This window comes from Durio zibethinus, chromosome 1 (genome assembly GCF_047325235.1).
Source record: "Durio zibethinus cultivar Kanyao isolate XHJ-2024 chromosome 1, ASM4732523v1, whole genome shotgun sequence".
NCBI lineage: Eukaryota > Viridiplantae > Streptophyta > Magnoliopsida > Malvales > Malvaceae > Durio > Durio zibethinus.
This window is the reverse complement of record NC_143162.1, coordinates 11,494,159-11,512,167: the sequence shown is the minus strand read 5'-3', so window position 1 is coordinate 11,512,167 and position 18,009 is coordinate 11,494,159. Positions and strand designations below refer to the sequence as shown.

At 30.6% G+C, this 18,009-nt stretch overlaps 1 protein-coding gene across 1 annotated transcript; it reads left to right on the top strand.

The window, feature by feature from the left end:
- The first annotated feature begins 576 nt into the window (after positions 1 to 576).
- LOC111312137 (uncharacterized) lies at positions 577 to 8,231 on the top strand. The gene is made up of 6 exons (XM_022912162.2): positions 577 to 1,140; positions 1,718 to 1,810; positions 2,020 to 2,253; positions 2,583 to 2,685; positions 6,804 to 7,033; positions 7,749 to 8,231. The coding sequence occupies exons 1-6, from the start codon at positions 830 to 832 to the stop codon at positions 7,969 to 7,971; spliced, it is 1,194 nt and encodes a 397-aa protein (XP_022767897.2). The 5' UTR covers positions 577 to 829; the 3' UTR covers positions 7,972 to 8,231.
- The last annotated feature ends 9,778 nt before the right edge of the window (positions 8,232 to 18,009 follow it).

Sequence of the window (18,009 nt, the reverse complement as noted above, 5' to 3'; positions counted from 1 at the left end):
CAAAAGCCTCAAAACTATTTTTTAATACTAAATGAAAAAAACGTATTCTTTCATAATTTTATACACTGCCGCACAATACGGATACTTTTTTAATATTTATTATAGAAGTAGCTTAAAAATTAAATTCATTGAAGTAAATAAATATCTTAAATTTTATGTTAATTATAATTAATTAAAAATATAAAATAATTATTTAATAATTATTTAATAATTATTTAATAAGTATAAATAAGTAAATAACTATATAAGTCGATAAAAAATTTTTGACCAAAATATAAGTCCTGCAATTATTAAAATAAAAAATTTTAACAAATAAAATAATTTATTTATATTAGAAATATATAATATATTAATTTTTTTACTTAAAAAATCTCAATATTTTAATGAATTTTTTCTTCTCATTACACCCTTTTCTCCAAAACCGTTGACTTTTTCCATAACAAATTTTATCCCACCATTAATTGTAATTGTCACAATTAAACTATTAATCACTGTTTTTAATTTTATCGCAGCAGCCGCCACTGCGCAGAAGAGAATATTTTTTAAATTATCAAAAAATAATATATATTTTTTTCTATTTCCAAAGTTAATTTTACAAGACCATTATCTTGTTCAAGGAGAATGAAACAGAATTACAGAAAATCTTCAAAAAGAATTGTTGAGACAGAATTACTGAGGGCGGTGGCTCCATAAAAACTGAGATCTGAAACTGAGACGATGGCGTTTTGCTTACGGTTTTAACTTTCTAGCAAACGAAATTAAGAGAGAGCTTAGAGGTTGAGATACTCGTACTATCGAAATCCTATCTTTTCTTGTTTAGAGGTAAAGAATGGCAACTCCCAAAGCCCTTAAGTCTAAACCAAAATTGAGATCGCCAATTCCCATCATCATTTTGATGTGCATTACTGCCATTGCATTGCTTTTCCTGTTTTCCTCCATGGATTCCACGAATGGGTTTTCTTTCAGCTATGCCAAAATCCATCTGAGAAAGAAAGCAAGGCAGCACTCTTTCCATGACAAGTATTTGTACTGGGGTGACCGAATCGATTGCCCTGGGAAGCACTGTGATTCATGTGAAGGCTTAGGTCATCAAGAATCTAGCCTCAGGTGTGCTCTTGAAGAAGCCATCTTCTTGAACAGGTACTCCATTGCCTTTCAATTTTCATTTTATCAGGTGCCTAAATTTACTCGTAATTCACTACACTGGACCCTTTTTAAAATGAGCAAGGGTCAAATTTATTCATGTTTTAGGATATTAAACTAGGAATAGAATGGTTTCATCGTGGTATTTACTCATCAATGTGGCTATCCATTTTCACTTGTGCTTAATGTATTTGTTAAGTTTGGGATTAATGGTTCTTGATAGAAGGGCTTCGTTAACTAACAGTGAAGTCCAAACAAATAGAAATCACTCCAAGATTGTACGACTTTGAGATGTTGATAAGTGCCACCATTTTCTATGTCATTTTTGTCACTATGGCTATGGTAATAAAAAGCTATACTCATAATTCAATGGAATAAAGAGTAAATTTTCATTTCACCAGAATGAAAAATGAAGAGTCAGTTTTGATCTATAACCTTGTAGTTCAAGGCTAACTTTGCGTTCTTAATATTGCCTTAGGATTTTCTTTTTTTTTTTTTTTCAATTTTTTTCAGTACATGCAGTAAAAATGCGACTTTCTTATGGTTTCATCTGGTGTTGTATTTCCTATTGCAGAACTTTTGTCATGCCTTCTAGAATGTGTATCAATCCAATACACAATAACAAGGGAATCCTCCATAAGTTTGCCAATGCAACCGCAGAGGAAAGGTATTTTTATGAGGTTTTCTTCTTTCAGTGAAGTTTATAGATCTTATTTTTACCATTTTTTCCCAAAAAGTATGTTGCTTTTCTAGTTTGAATCTATAGTCCTGCGGCATGACTAATGTGAAGGTGAAGCATCAATTTGCCTTATTCTTGTAAAGTCAACACAGAAGAAGAGAGTTAGACAATCTAAACTTGCTTTTCCCATTTGGCAGGTGGGCTGCAAGCTTTTGTGCCATGGATTCTTTATATGATATTGACCTAATATCTGAAACTGTACCTGTAATCTTAGACAATTCGAATGTATGGCATCTGATATTATCGACAAGTATGAAGTTGGGAGCTAGAGGGGTTGCCCACGTGGAAGGACTTAGGAGGGTGGATCTCAAAGAGGATAGTCGTTACTCAAATCTCTTGCTCATTAATCGAACTGCAAGCCCTTTGTCATGGTACTTCATGGTACTTGATTTCATATTAAGTAATTGATTGGCTTATTCTCTTTTTCTTGTGTCCCAATGGTTGATCTAGACCACCAGATTGCCCGGGAGGGCAGGCAGAGAGGGTGTGGCTTATTCTCTTTTTCTTATGTCCCAATGGTTGATCTAAACCACCAGATTGCCTGGGAGGGTAGGCAGAGAGGGTGTAGATTAAGTACATTTTTCTTATTCGTAGACATCAGTTCTCGCAAAACAAATGTTGAGCAGTTCTATACAAATCAGTTAAGATATCTGGTTTTTCTAAATTTTTCCTCTGGCACTAATCTGTCATAATTACTCAGGTTTATGGAGTGCAAGGATCGAAACAACCACAGTGCTGTAATGTTGCCATATTCATTTCTTCCTTCAATGGCAGCAGAAAAATTAAGATTTGCAGTTGACCAGGTTTGTGTTGCTTAATCCTCCTTTCCATGTAATTTTTAAAATCTTCTAGATAGCATTTGACTATAACTGGATTAAGCAGTCAAATACTTCTTTCCTATTTACCAGTTACCTGCTACTGGGCATTCTTTTCCTTTCTAATGCAGAAAGAACTTGTAATAGAATATACTTTTATTAATGAAACTTAGTAATTTGTTAGCATAGATATTTTTGCCTCCATAAGTTGAGCTGGGGATTCCACTGCTTTCTTTTCTCCCTATATTATCTGTGTCATCACACTTTTTAGGGCTTATAGATGATAGTGAAATTATTATCTGGAATTGTGTAGTTTCAGTTTCACTTTTATCTCAATCTTTTACCTTACCCTCAAAGCTTCACCTTTTTTTTTTGGCCACACAAACTTCAGCTTTATAAGCTAAGATATGAAGTAAACAAATATTGATGGTCAATTATTTGAAAATGCTTGTAAACCTTCACCAAACTGCATAGAATATGGTTTAATCTATGCATTAGGATTGGCTTGTTAACTAAGGTCCATCCATCAAATTCTTGAATATCTTCAGTATGAAAAGCAACGAATTTTTAGATGGATGCAGTGTATCTCATCATTGTCAATGCTAGATGGTATCCATCATATTCTTCAGTATCTTCAATATAAAATCTAGTCAAACTCTAGATGGTTGCAGAATGTAATTGTCATCTCTTGTTTCTGCACAATGTTTTCTTGTAATAATTCTAGCTTATCACATAGCATTTATAACATATGTAGCTTGGTGATGGAGGATAGAAAGAAGCTAGTTGAAGGATTAAATTATCTAGGAATTTGTTGTGTTTACTATATTTTACGGGTTTAATTTTAACTTTTATATATATCTAGGATAGTTGAATATTTAGTTTGTTTTATATTAGTTAGTATTTTACTTATTTTCCAAGTACTAAGGCTTAAGGTTATATTTGGTATTTTTTGTTTCTATTAGTGTTTATGGTTTAGCTATAAATACCTATGTTCTTTCACTTTTGGCTAAATACTCAAATAAAGATTAACCTTTACTAAGTGTTTCATTTCGGATCAAACCTTTTGTTATGCTCAGATTAGGATATAATCTTTTTGACATTTTTTATTCAAGGATAAATTTGAATGGTGATGAGAGTGTGTCTCTTTTTCACCGTTTGATCATTTGAAGCACACTAGAAAAAATTAAAAAAAAAAAAAAAAAAAACCTGTCATTTAACTCTAGAAATGTAGAAACTCTTTTCGCTTTACTCTTCTTTCCCTCAGGCTGCATTTCACGTAGATGCTTCATCTCTCAAACCTTCATTCCCCCCTTTCCTCCTTCTCTAGTTGCCACGGTTATACGACATCTTTCCTTTTCTTTCTCTTTTCTCTTTTCTCCACAGAATATCATCCTTCACTTCTTTCTCTGTTTTTTCTTCCTATCCTCACCAAAATTCTTCTTCTTCCCTAATCACATTGTGGGTCCATTGCATACCATCATTGCTTAGATTGTTGACAAGCTTACTTGGTCTCTCTCTCTCTCTCTCTCTCCCCTTTTCTTCCTTTATTCTTTCAAACAACTCTCCCCTACTCACTTCACCTCCACTTCCTCTCTGATAAACCCTTTAATTTTCTCTCATTGAGCCCTAAAATCCTTAAAACAAATTCACACACACTACTGGATTTAGCTTTTGCTTTTGCTTTTTCCTTTTTAATGAATTTTTTAGAAAGGTTTTTATGGGTTGTACGAGAGGTTGTGTTTGTATGTGATTAGCAATGATTGTGTATTTCTATCGTGGGTATTGATTCATTTTGGACTTGGATTTAGTGCTTTTGGATTTATCATGAATTTAGATATGTATTTTCTCTTACAATCACAAAGTCTTGTTGAAGAAATCCCTAGAGAACTCAGGAACTTAAATTGAAATATGAATTTTCAAGTTTCTATTTCTTTCTTCTCGTTTCTTCCTTTGCAAAGCTTAATTCCTAAACAAAAGAAAACTAAACAAACAAGTAATGGTTCCAAGTTCTGGTTCTTTCTTCCCTTTTCTCTTTTCAGGCTGCTCTAATTTTCATTTTTTACCTGATAAATTAATTTTTTTCCTATTTAAAAATAATACAATGGTTTGACGCTGTCCCTGCTTGTTCGTTTTTCCTTGCTAGCTATCACCATTAAAGGACTTACAATTTATCCTGGATTGTTAAATTTTGAAAGATCACATACTAAATTGGCCAAAAATAAAGGGTTCAGTCCATAGGTGAAACATTTTAAAAAAGCTTTGATCATGATTTGAGCATTTAGCCTTTCAGTTTCTAGCAGACGTGGATTATGAATTATTGAGATGTTGATATTTCAGATATTTGAGATTTGGATTATTGAGGTATTTCAGAATTTTGATTGAGAATTCATATTATTCCTGAGCATTTAAATTTGAATTCATTGCATTCCTTCTACAAGATTCAAGGTTTAGATAAATCTAGCACTGAAACAATTCATTGTTTTCATAGTCTTCATTATCTCCAATATCAATATAATGGAACTCTAAACAAATGTGGTAAGTCGCCATTATTCCTTGTTTAGGAAAAGACTTCTACCTTATCGCCTAACATATGTGGGTTTAAATCTCAGAGGGTGATGCATAAGTGTACTGTATCAAATTCAGGTTCAGATAAATCTAGCAGTCACATATTTTGATGTTCTAGGATCTCTTCCCAATGATTTTGTTCAGAGAAAGAGAGAGATACTTATAATGTGGCATATTTTTAGGTTTATAATCACCTATATATGACCATATTAGGTGCCTTGTATCAAATTGAGGTTTAGACTATGATATCTGGAAGTCCAATAGGAAAGAAATGACTAAGGTTTGGTGGGTAGCGAAGGTGAACATGCTACTATATACTAAAACTCATCCCTTGATAAACTCTCAGAATACACTGTACTGGCAATAGTGCTATTCTGGATTTTTTTTCTTTTTTGATATTTTGTTGGGCCATTTTGGGGGTTTACTATTTCTCGATCTGAAGCTTTGTTATTTCTTTTGTATCTGTCTTTTTATCCATCATGCTTCAATTATTTTCTGTGAGATTTGTTACTCTTGCTGTCTTGCTTTTCCTGTAACACTGCCCCTGAGTCACTTTTCTTTTTCACTAGAAGTAGTCAAGCAGTTAGAGGCCTTTCAATATGTATAAATTCCATTATTATCTGATTAAAATACATATGATAGTGCATCTACTGTCCAAAATATATGATGTGGGTATGATTTGGGTAATTTATCTAGCACAAAAATCAGCTATAATACTTGATAATTGGCATCTAACATAGTCTTTTCTCAAATTCTCAAAATATTCCAAGTCAGATATGGTGCAGTTATGTGCTAATCAATCAAGTTACCATCTCTTTTAATAAAACAGACTTCATAATATGGTTAATGTGGACTTTCCTTTGGATTTTACTTTCAAATTTGGCTTGCATTTGCTTTTGAACTTTGGTAATTGAGAATGTTGAAGGAAAAGGAACAAAAAGACTTTGGAGAAAATTGTGTTTATGTTTTGTGTAACATATTGGATAGCCATGATGGACGAATGGGTGACGTATCTGCCCCATTCTGGAATGACATTTACTTTTGGGTATATTGAGATGTATCATATATGTATCTTGCTGTATCATACAGCAATAATACCAAGGGGCCTTTGAGGTTTTGATGCTTCATAATTAAGAAGGAATCCTATGACCTAACTAGATTTGGTAGAGTTCAAGGGAGTAGTGAGGTTATCCTTATATTGTTGAGATAATTTGGATGAGGTCAACTAAGATCCCTGATCCCAGAAGGTTTGCAGTTTGAGCTTAAATGTAGGAATGGAATAATCCTTGTATAATTGGATGGTTTGGATTATGTAAAGATGATATCTAACATGTAACTTACATTCATTATCAAGATGTATTATTGAATGTGCTACCATAGCAAATCAAAGAAATGTCTGATTGTGTCTCCATTTCCAAGAGATAAAATTTTCATACAAAAAATATTCTGCAAAATTTTTATAGTAATTATGTTTTTCTTTTTCAAAAAACACCTTTATTTCATAGTCAACTGGCTGCTAATTATTATTTTCATGTCCACAGATTAAAACACTCCTTGGTGACTATGATGCTATCCATGTTCGTCGAGGTGATAAAATAAAAACAAGGAAGGATAGATATGGGGTTGAAAGGAGCCTACATCCTCATTTGGATAGGGACACCCGTGCAGAATTTATCCTTCACAGAATTCAGAAGTGGGTACCAGCTGGACGAACTCTTTTTATTGCTTCAAATGAGAGGACACCACGATTTTTTTCGCTGCTTTCCATCAGGTAAAATCATTCCTAAAGGTCATAGGATGTGTTTAAGATTTAGATCCCCATATGATGTGTTCAAGATTTAATGCAGACACATTTTCCCCTCTCATTTTTCCATTTCAGCTTAGAAGAGCACATCTATTGTGCTGAATTTGGCCTTTAGGAATTCCTACTTTGTGTCAAATGATGGCTTGCATGCATGTTATGTGGTTTCTTTTTCTAAAAAAAAAATGTTAACACTGTATGAACCATAATATTTCTTACTGGGGGATGGTAGACCTGCCTTGTACCGAGGCAAAAATTTATTCTGATATTAGTTCTAAGAGCCTCAGGGTGTCAAGTGCTAACAAATAAGGTATAGGATGCTATTTGAAAAAAATGCGAAAGCATTGGGGGTGTTAGTGTAATTTACCCTTTATTCTTTTAATTGTGGGAGGGGGGGATGAGCAGGCAGAGCAGCATAAGATGCTAAATTGCTAATTTTTGGCTTGCATATGTTTAAGCCAATTCCTGAAGTCTTAAATTGAAATCATGGTATTATTGAGAAACTAGAATTTTGCATGATCTGTAAAAAATAGATGAAAGAAGCTAGGCGTGCTCACCAAATGGGGGAGATATATGGTGTTAATTAAATTGTCCGGTGTAAGCAATAGGAAAAAACCGACCAACTGAGAAATTAAGCATAAACATTCGAGCTTGCCCTGATTTTATTGGTTGCTTATGTTTTCAGGTACAAATTGGCTTATTCATCAAATTATAGTCACATCTTGGATCCCTTAATTGAGAACAATTACCAATTATTCATGGTTGAGAGGCTTATCTTGATGGGAGCCAAAACATTCATTAAAACTTTCAAGGAAGATGATACAGATCTCAGTCTCACCGATGACCCAAAGAAGAACACTAAGATGTGGCAAATTCCGGTTTATACTTTGGATGGAGAGGGAAGATAACTTTTCCCTTATTATCATAGTTCAAATTCATTATGTAATCCGGCCTATTACCTTCCACATGTAGTGTAATATTTTGGACCTTCAGGCAACAATTCCATCATTTTCTTGAACTCCATATCGGCATGTTACAGCTACATTGCGGAGAATCACGAGTCCTCAGGCAAGGCGTGAGTAATTGTTAAATGTAAATTCTGTTGTGTCTGTTACGATAGCTGGTTGTACGTGTTTTTAAAGATGTATTTTACAGCAATTCTGTTCTACCCGTGGCACTTGAAGCAGTTCTACCTACCCCCTTGGCTTTAAGATTGTTATTGTTAAACTTTAGAGAGATAGTACAACTACTTTTTTAAAAGAAATTGAAATACTTTTGAATTTTGATTTAAAAAAATAAAGTGTAATAAAAAACAAGTTATAGTAATAAATAGAAAAATCAAACTTTCAAGAGTTATTTGTCAATTAGTTTTATTTTTATTAGTTAAAAAATAGTTAAACAACAAAAGATAAATTAAAAATTATAAAATATATTTCACATTTACATATTGATCAAAATAAGTCAATTCATCGAAATTTACTAAAACTAATTCAAACCAACATAATCAATCGGTATTATCCGATACTAAGTTCGATATGAAAAACTATCATGAAATGTATTATATTTTTGTATAATTAAAATGTACCGATTGATTAGACCAATACTAAAACAAAATCAACAACATAAATTTTAGGTCACCAAACTTCATTTTTCATTAGCTCTCTAAATTTTTTATCGTGGATCAATTGTGATCACTTTACTATATTTCAAGGGTTTAGTTGGATGGATAGTAAAATTAACTTTGATGAAATTAAAAATAAGACGGTAACATTAATTATTGTAATAAAAAGATTGAATACTTTAATGATAAAATTTAAATCAATGGTGAAATATATATTTAGACTAAAATGCAATGGTGGGCATGACATGAAGAGTAGTGAGAGGGAAAAATAATTATTAAGGATATTAAATTAAAATTTATATATAATCATTATAATACATATTGATTTTTTGGAATTAATAAATAATTAAAAAAATTAAAATTATTTATATATATCAAATAGTACTATTGTAAATAAGTATTTGAAAAATATTTATATTTATATTTTGTTAAGTTGTATGGAGCTTAGTTATTAAATCCATCTGCCTAATACCACATTGTCGGTTACGTACCCATGCAAAGCAAGGAAAGTTACAATAGGATAACAGTCAATGTAAAACATAGTCAAACCATGATGAGAGATCAAAATAAAAATTTTCATCGAGTCATCATCTCTCAGCGGCACATTATATCGAAGCTCAAATGTAGTGTTAAATCGATAAGAGTTGCTAGGTTGTCGCCCAAAATCGACACGACACATTGCTACCTAAGTGTGGTGTCAAATAGGCAATGGTTCTTGTGTTTTAATGGACAAACATGAGTAATGAAGCTAGCCTATGGGGTAAGTTACACTTAGCTACTTGAAATATAGGACTGTCAAGCTAGTAAAGATAGAATAGGTCATGACTAGAAAAGGAATAATGATATGTGTCTTCAAAAAACTAAGTGGGTTGGAGAAAAAGCTAGAGAGATAGAAACATGAGGGTCTAAGTTTTGGTACATAGGTAAAAAAAATAGTAGAAAAAATGGGGTAATTGTAGATAAGAATTTGAAAGATAATATAGTTCAGGTTAAAAGAAATGGAGATAGAATTTTACATGTTAAACTTTATTAGGAGAGAAAAATGTTAATGGCATGGCTAAATACTCAATTTAAGATTAAACATTTGGGTGGTCACTAAATTTAGAACTAGATGTTTTATTTTATACGAATAAAGATTAAACGTTATCGAATTGTAACAATATAAGAATTTTTTTTTTTACAAAATTGAAAAAGTATATTACAAACTTCATTAACTCAAGTGAATTATTAAATTACTCAGCACACATGTTATTTTTGCTGATGTGGCAAGTCAATGGTGTATTTTTTTCTGCTAATGTGGTAATATTGTTATTCACATATTCCAGATAATAAAATATCAGTTTAAATTATAATTTAAAAAATCAGTTTAATTAATTAATTTCTAAAAAACAATTATCTCTCAATCTTTTGTCATGTTACCTTTTCCAAAATCTTTCTCCTAATAAACTATTTTGCTTCCTTGCTTGTTTCCCCTAAAAAAATCGCAATCAATTTCTAATATTTTTCTCTTTTTTCCTCTTTTAAGTTTTCAAATAAAAAAAAACTCAATAGCCCAAACACTACCAATCTCATTCACAACAATTAGATTTGTAAAATCATAAGGGTTCAACCTTGAAATAAAATCATAAAGTTTTTGAATCAACAAAGATTCTTTTCATTTTCATCTATGGTAAAACTAAGGGTTATTTTGGTTCAAGGTAAGATTCTTTTTTAATCAAAACCTCAGAAATAGAAAAATTGGGAAAAGGGTTCTGGCTTTGGATATTGGACATTATCTATTGGGAAATCAAAGTTTTATGTGTGTTTGGTTGTGGAAAAAAAATCTTGAGTTTTGCTTGGATTCTCTATTGAAAGCCTATAAAAAAGAAGATGAGATTGTATTTTAAGATGCTCACTTAAAAGATGGCTCCATTTACTTTAGAATCTTTTGCTTGTGAGTTCTGCTTTTCAATTGAGCTTTTTGAATATTTTGGCATTAGTTTTTTTAAAAAACTAATTTTGGATTTTGATTGTCACTTAAAATTATATTTGGATTTTGATTGTTGATTAAAATTTTATCTGGGTTTTGAATTGAAATTATATATGGGTTTTGATTGTTCATTGAATTATATCATTTTGGTATTTTTTTTTCAAGCAAGAAATTCAAAATTAAAGTAAAAAAATATTAAAATATTTTTAAAATTCAAAGAAATTTCACGTCATTTTTATTTGTTAAACTTAACGCACATGTGTTTCACTGCCATATTTTCATCTAAAAAGGTCCTTTATTGTTATAAGTCAATAACGTTTAATTTTTATTTGTATAAAATAAAACATTTAGTCTTGAATTAAACAACTAAGCAAACGTTTACTCCTAAATTAAGTATTTAGATTAATGTTATTAGTGCTTATGCCCTGTAAATAAGTTTAGATCAAGCAAGTACGCAAAAATTTTGGCAAGATTTAAAAGAGGTTGTGCGAGCCATATTAAACAGAAAAAATTTATTTATTGCAAGAGACATGAAAAGTCACGTAAGCAATGACTATAGTGACCTTAAGAAGGTCTATAAAAAATATGGCTTTGGAGAAAGAAATAAAATCGCAGATAATATTCTAAAGTTTGTTACTACATTTGACCTAATTATATTAAACATGTGTTTTAAAAAAAGAGAATAACATTTGATGACTTTTAGGAGTGGGTCAAACGTTAGTCAAATTGCTTTTTCTTAACAAAGAAAGAGGATAGAAATAGCTATAAAGATAGCAAGGTTATACCGAATGAGTGTGACAACACAACATAAACTATTAGTTCCAGATAACTTTCACCTTTAGAGGTTAAAAATGATACCTTAGAGCCATGAACCATGTATTAAGTAGTGGAACTTGAAGGGGGACAAAACGTTAGCTTTTAAAGATAGATTGATAAAATGGGTTGATTGAAAACTTGATAAGGATATAAAAGTAATGTGAAAAAAAATTTCTACCAGAATTCAGAGGGATGTTAAAAAGACACTTGATGAATCTAGGAGTCATCCACTGTTAGAAAAGGAATTTTTCTAATAAAATGAGAATACAAAAATGACAATTAAAGCTAAGCAAGAATGTTGTAGGAATTTAAGGAGCAATAGAGACGAGGTGAATTATCTGAAGTATAAAACATAAAAAAAAAAGGAAACAAAAAATGTTATTCGAGATTCAAAAAATAAGATCCATGAGGAATTATATAGAAAACTAGAGACAAGAGATAAAGATAAAGAGTTGTTCAAAACTGCTATGATGAAGGATAAGAAAAGTAAGGATCTTAATGGCGTAAGATGCATCAAAGACGGTGACAAAAGAGTTTTAGTGAAAGATGAGAAGATTGAAAAGTGATAAAGAGATTATTTTGATAATTTCTTTAATGGCAATTTTAAGCATAATATAGGTGAGCTTAACATATTTTTTAAAGATATAAATAATGTGTTTAAATATAATATTAAAAGGTATGAGGTTAAAGATGCTTTGAGAATCATGAAAACAAAGAAAACTATAAGACCAGATGAAATCTTGATTGAAGTTTGAAAACACTTAGGTGAAATAAAGATAGGATGGTTAATAGATCTTTTTTAACAAAATTTGGCATACTTAAAAGATGCCAAAAAAATGGAGGAAAAGTACTCTAATGCCTTTATACAAGAATAAAGGTGATGTATAAAATTATTTGAACTATCAAGAAATGAAACTTATGACTTGTACTATGAAATTTTATGAGAGATTAATTGAAAGTAGGTTGTGACATGAGGCACTATTTTCGAAAACCAATTTGGATTTATGCCAAGACATTTCACAACAGAGGTAATTCACCTATTGAGGCTTTTGTTGAGGGGTTTTCAGGTGAGAAAAAAATATCTACATATGATAGTTGTCGACTAAGAGAAAGTATATAATAGAGTTCCCTGAGAGGTGCTTTAGTGGGCTTTAATGAAAAAAAAAAGTTTCTTTAAAGTACATTAACATAGTTAAAAATATGTATGAATGAATTGTATACAAATGTGAGGACATTTGGGGGCTTGACTAATAGCTTTTCCATTACTTCAAGAATGCATCAAGACTTAGCACTAAGTCCATTTTCTTTTGCATTAGTTATGGATAAACTCACTAGTCATATCCAAGATAAGGTACCATGGTATATGTTATTTACCGATGATATAATTTTAATTACTGAAACTAGTGATGATCGTAATGTGAAATTAGAATTACAGAAGCATACACTAGAGTCTCAAGGCTTTAAAGTAGATCTAAAATTGAATATATGAAATGTAAGTTTAATAGTGTAGGCTCTTATCTGTGCCCAAGGTCAATCGGATCAGTTTTATTTTTGTTATTATTTTTGTTATTAGTATTATGATTATTTGCTATTATTGTTACTAGTATTATATTATAGTATATTATATTATATTATATTATTATAGTTTGTATGTTGTTTTTTTTTTATTATTATTATTTTTATTTTCTTTCCTTTTCTCCCTAATTTGCGATTGAACATGGAAATGAAATATGGAATTCAATCCACACAGTCAATGGTTTTAATTCATAATCAGAGGATTTTCGAATTTAATTTAGCCTAAAATCATGCTTGGACAAAATCCAATCTCAAGATTCAAGCCTGGATTGATTCTGTCCAATCCCTAAAATCCTTATTAAGGATGCCTATAAATTGGATACAAGACAATTGAATAATAGATGGTTGATTTTGGGAACATGGGGAGGAGTTGGTGATAAATCTAATTGTGCAACTTTGGAAAAGGTTCTGGATAGTAGGGTTTCTGAAGGTTTTAATTTAAAATTTTTTAGGAATTTCATATTTGGTTTTGGATTTTTGGGGTTAAGACTGAAATTTTGAAAGTTTTCTAGAAGGATATGAAAAAATATGAAAAAATTTGGGAATTTCTGGGATTTTTTTGGAAAAACTGGGTTTTTGGGATGAACTTTAAATTTTTCGATTGAATTTTCCAGCAAAGTTTGAATTTTTGGATGGTATTTTGATGACTTTTCCAAAAATCAACAAAGATTTTTAATTTTCGGTTGAATTTTTAGGTATTTTAAAGAGAAGTCAGAGAATTTTTAGGTTAGAGAGAGAGAGAGAGAAAAAAAACATAGAGCTTTTGAAGAAAAATGGGGAAGGTTGGCTTTTATAGTAACCCAAAACGACAGCATTTTGAGGGTCTCAGATCTGCACATGACCCATTGACCAGCATGTCAACCTGTGGTCTGATTTGACCTAATTGCAGGTTTTTTTTTCTTTTCTTTTATTTTTAGTTTTTATTTTATTTTTATTTATTTTATATTTTAAATTTTTATTTATTATTTTATTTTCATTTTTTTATTTTATTGACTTTATTATCTATTTTTTTTACTAAGCAATTTATTATTTGTTAAATATTTTATAAAATTTTATTTTTATTTCAAAAAAATTAAAAAACAATAAATAAATAAATAAATAAGAAATCTTTTCAAATAAATTAATGAAATCTACCAAACTATTGGAGAATTTTCATGAATTTAATTTTAAATGGAATCTACCAAACTATTAAAAAATTTCATAAATAAATTTAAAAAAATATATAAAAAATAATTTTTATCCTCTAAACTATTTGAGGATTACTTTCTAAATTAAATCTTACTAAACTATTGGAGATTTAATGAACTTTTTCAAAAGTATAAATCTTATAAATATTTTCAAATAAAATCTCATCAAATTATTGGAATATCTACTTCAAAATAAATCATATCAAATTATTGGAGGACTTTACTAATTTTTTTGAATAAAATATATTAATAAATCAGACAACGAAGCCTCTTTAAAGTGGGACAAATGCTCATGAGTTGAGAGAATTATCTTAAACTGCTATCAAACTATAGGGGTAATTTTAGGATTAATTTTTAATATTAAATATTTTGGTAAATTACAAATACATTTAAGGCTTGGATAATTTGGAATCAAACTGGTACCATCTTTTAGATGGGCACTGTGAGGGTGCTATAACCTTTCTTACTCGTAACTGCACTCTCGAACCTAAAATCTGGTTTCGTAGATCAGAATATATTATTTAAAGATATCTATGTCAATCTTGAGACTCATATTTAAATGGGACAGATTTAATTAGGTGGTTAATAAACAAAAAATATTGGTGGCAATTCCTCTAATCCATGTTTAGCGGTAGGTACATGGATATATACATTATGATAATTTGGCGACTTCACTGGGGATTTCGAAAGTCAAACCAGTAAATGATTTCTTATTATCCAAACCTTGCTTAATAAATTTAAGATTATTTTTTTCTTATTTCCTTCTTTTCATTGCTTATGCTCTGTTTAGTTATTTATCTATATATCTATCATTCATTGCATGTACATAACATAAGCTCTTCACTCGAGCTCTACCCTTAAGAAGGAGTAAAATACCTATGTCCTCGTGAGATTTCATGTCTCTGCATGGACTTACGAAACACTCTCACTCAAATTGAATCTTTGCCGCTTATAGCCTATGATAGGCGAGGATTTGAGTGCCTTACTAGTCTGTGATAGACTATGATATAAGGAATAATTTGAGAACCTTTTAGAGGTAACCTAAACTAGATATAGTTAACTTTAAAAGCCCAACCATAAGTAGAACCATGCCTCCCCTTATGCTAGAAAATCATAAATAAGATACATGATTGGATGTTTGTTTTACTTATAAGATTATTGTCTTTTTTGTATACTAACCCTGTATGTTAGTCTTTGTATTTTTTTTTACTTACCTTTTTCTTTTATCATGCATTCACATCATAAGAAATATTTTTTATGAATAATTTTTAACAAGAAAAATCTCAATTACATCCATGGACAGCCTAACAAAGTCCTCTACTGGCCTTAAAAAAAGAGCCTGAAGAATTGAAACCTACAAACAAAAAGCTAAAAAAGAAAGTCCAAACACTGGAACAAGAAAAGGATGGATGGAAGAGTTTGTGCATTGACCTTAATACAACACGGTCATCCACTAATCAAGAATTGAGCTAACTTTTGCAAGAAAACAAATAATTGCAAGTAAAACTACAAAAAAGGGATGCACTTCTCTTTACAGCATAAAAGCACATCTAAATACTAAATGGAGTAGTGGTAGGAATAAGAGTGCAAAAGAAAGCTTTGACTGAAGAATGTGAGCAAATGAAAGAAGCATATGTGAATAAACATAACCTGTTGAAGTCTTTGCTTAACTGAATCATTGTGGCTGTTTATAAAGCTAAGGACATGGTAGAAATGATTGAAAAATGGAAGGCAAGGGTGCCACTAGTGGGAGCACTTGGTTAAAAATTGATAAATTTCCTTAATGAAATGCAAAGCCAGTATCGATGAGTTATAAATTTTTTTTCCTAATAAATTCTAGACTTTTAACGGATGTAATGTCAGATTTAGTTAAAAATGACTTTTAATTCAATAAAGATTTTCTTTCATAACAATTATTATGTGATAAATTCTCCTTATTACATTCATGCATTTTGTTTTTTCATTTATTCTCATGCATAATTTGAGAGTTCTATAAAAATCATTTTAAATTTGCACATTATGAAAAATCAAGGTTCAAGAATAGCTTAACAACAGTATTACACCCGAGCTAGAGCTAAAAAGATAAAGCAAAACAATGCGAACCATTTTGAAAGGTTAAAAAAAGCTCAAAAAATAATTGAGAAAAAGTTAAGCAAGATCCTTAAAGCTCTAAAAAAGATAAATAAAAGGAAAGAAATAGAAGAAGATACATTATATGAAGATACTGAGTCATTATATCCTTCAAGTTTTGGTCCGCATCAGACCCAGACCATTCCAAATTTTCAGCCACAACAAACCACATTCTTAAATTATAGTCAAGGGAATGTTCAAAGTTATACTAATTTTGTCTTTGCTGAAAAGGCAGTTAAACCCATTCAAATCCCTAATTTGGATGAGACAAAAGAAGAAGTGAAGTTGCAAATGACTGTACCCTCAGAAGATTCCAAGACTAATTAAACCATAAGCATGATTGAAGAAAGATTACGAGTTGTAGAAAGAATAGATTTTTATGGTTTCATGGATGCTGCCAACCTTTATTTGTCCCAGATGTGATTTCTTTACAATTCAATATGCCAAAATTTTAGAAATATGATGGTACTAAGTGTTCCCTTACACACATCATAATATATTGTCGTAAGATGACAGCACACTCTAACAACTAAAAATTACTCATGCATGTATTCTAAGATAACTTAACCGGGGTTTGCTACAAGGTGGTATGTTTAGTTGGATAAAACTGGCATAAGATCGTGGAAGGATTCGACTCGATCTTTCATTAACCAATACCATCACATTATAAATATGGCTCTTGATTGCCTTTCATTACAAGGTATAGAGAAGAAAGTATTTGAATTTTTAAAAGAGTATGTTCAAAGATGACGGGATGTCGCTGCTCAAATACAGCTACCACTGACAAAAAAAAAAAACAATGGTGCTATTTGTAAACACTTTAAAGTCACCATACTATAAGAAGATGATAAGAAATGCGACTAAAAATTTTATTGGCATGGTGATTTTAGGTGAAATCATTAAAAATGTAATCAAGAACTATAAATTGAAATAGAGAGAATCTTCTGCTACTAAGAAGATACCTAATAAAAAAAAGTAAGACTTAAGCTATGAGTTTCGACAGACAGTAATTTAGAAACTATTCTCAGCTGATCTATCCCATATATCATTCTATTGTGAGTCATACTTCTGCTTTACCCTACCAATCAACTATATGACCTTCTTATCTATCCATAACTAGGCATTTTATTTGTCTAACCACCCCAACAAGTGGTGTGTGAGAATCTTAAAATTGAGAAAAACCTATATTTGATCATATTCTCATGAGTTACGCAGAATTGTACCAAGAATTTTATAAAAACTACTTGATTGCTCCTATTTTTGTAAAATAACTTGAACTTTTCTATCCCAAATGGTATGATTTCACTGCTCATTATGACATTTTTATGGGGTGACTGATCATTCTACCTAAAATTGTATCCCTTTGAAACATAAAGTAGAAAATTTGATTAAAGAAAGGTTGATAAGCTTCGACACCAGTGGGAACATAACACCTAATTTTTTTGGTAACCCATTGCCTAATCATCCAAGGACATGATTTTGGAGAGACTAATCAGAACTAATTGTCATCTTAAGACTGTTTAAGAATATGAATCTATTTTATGTATTTGGATTTCATCTTATTTTTCATCATTTTAATAAAAGTAACAAATTTAATGCATTTTCATTACTTATCTCTTTATGTGAATAACCATTATTTACCTATACC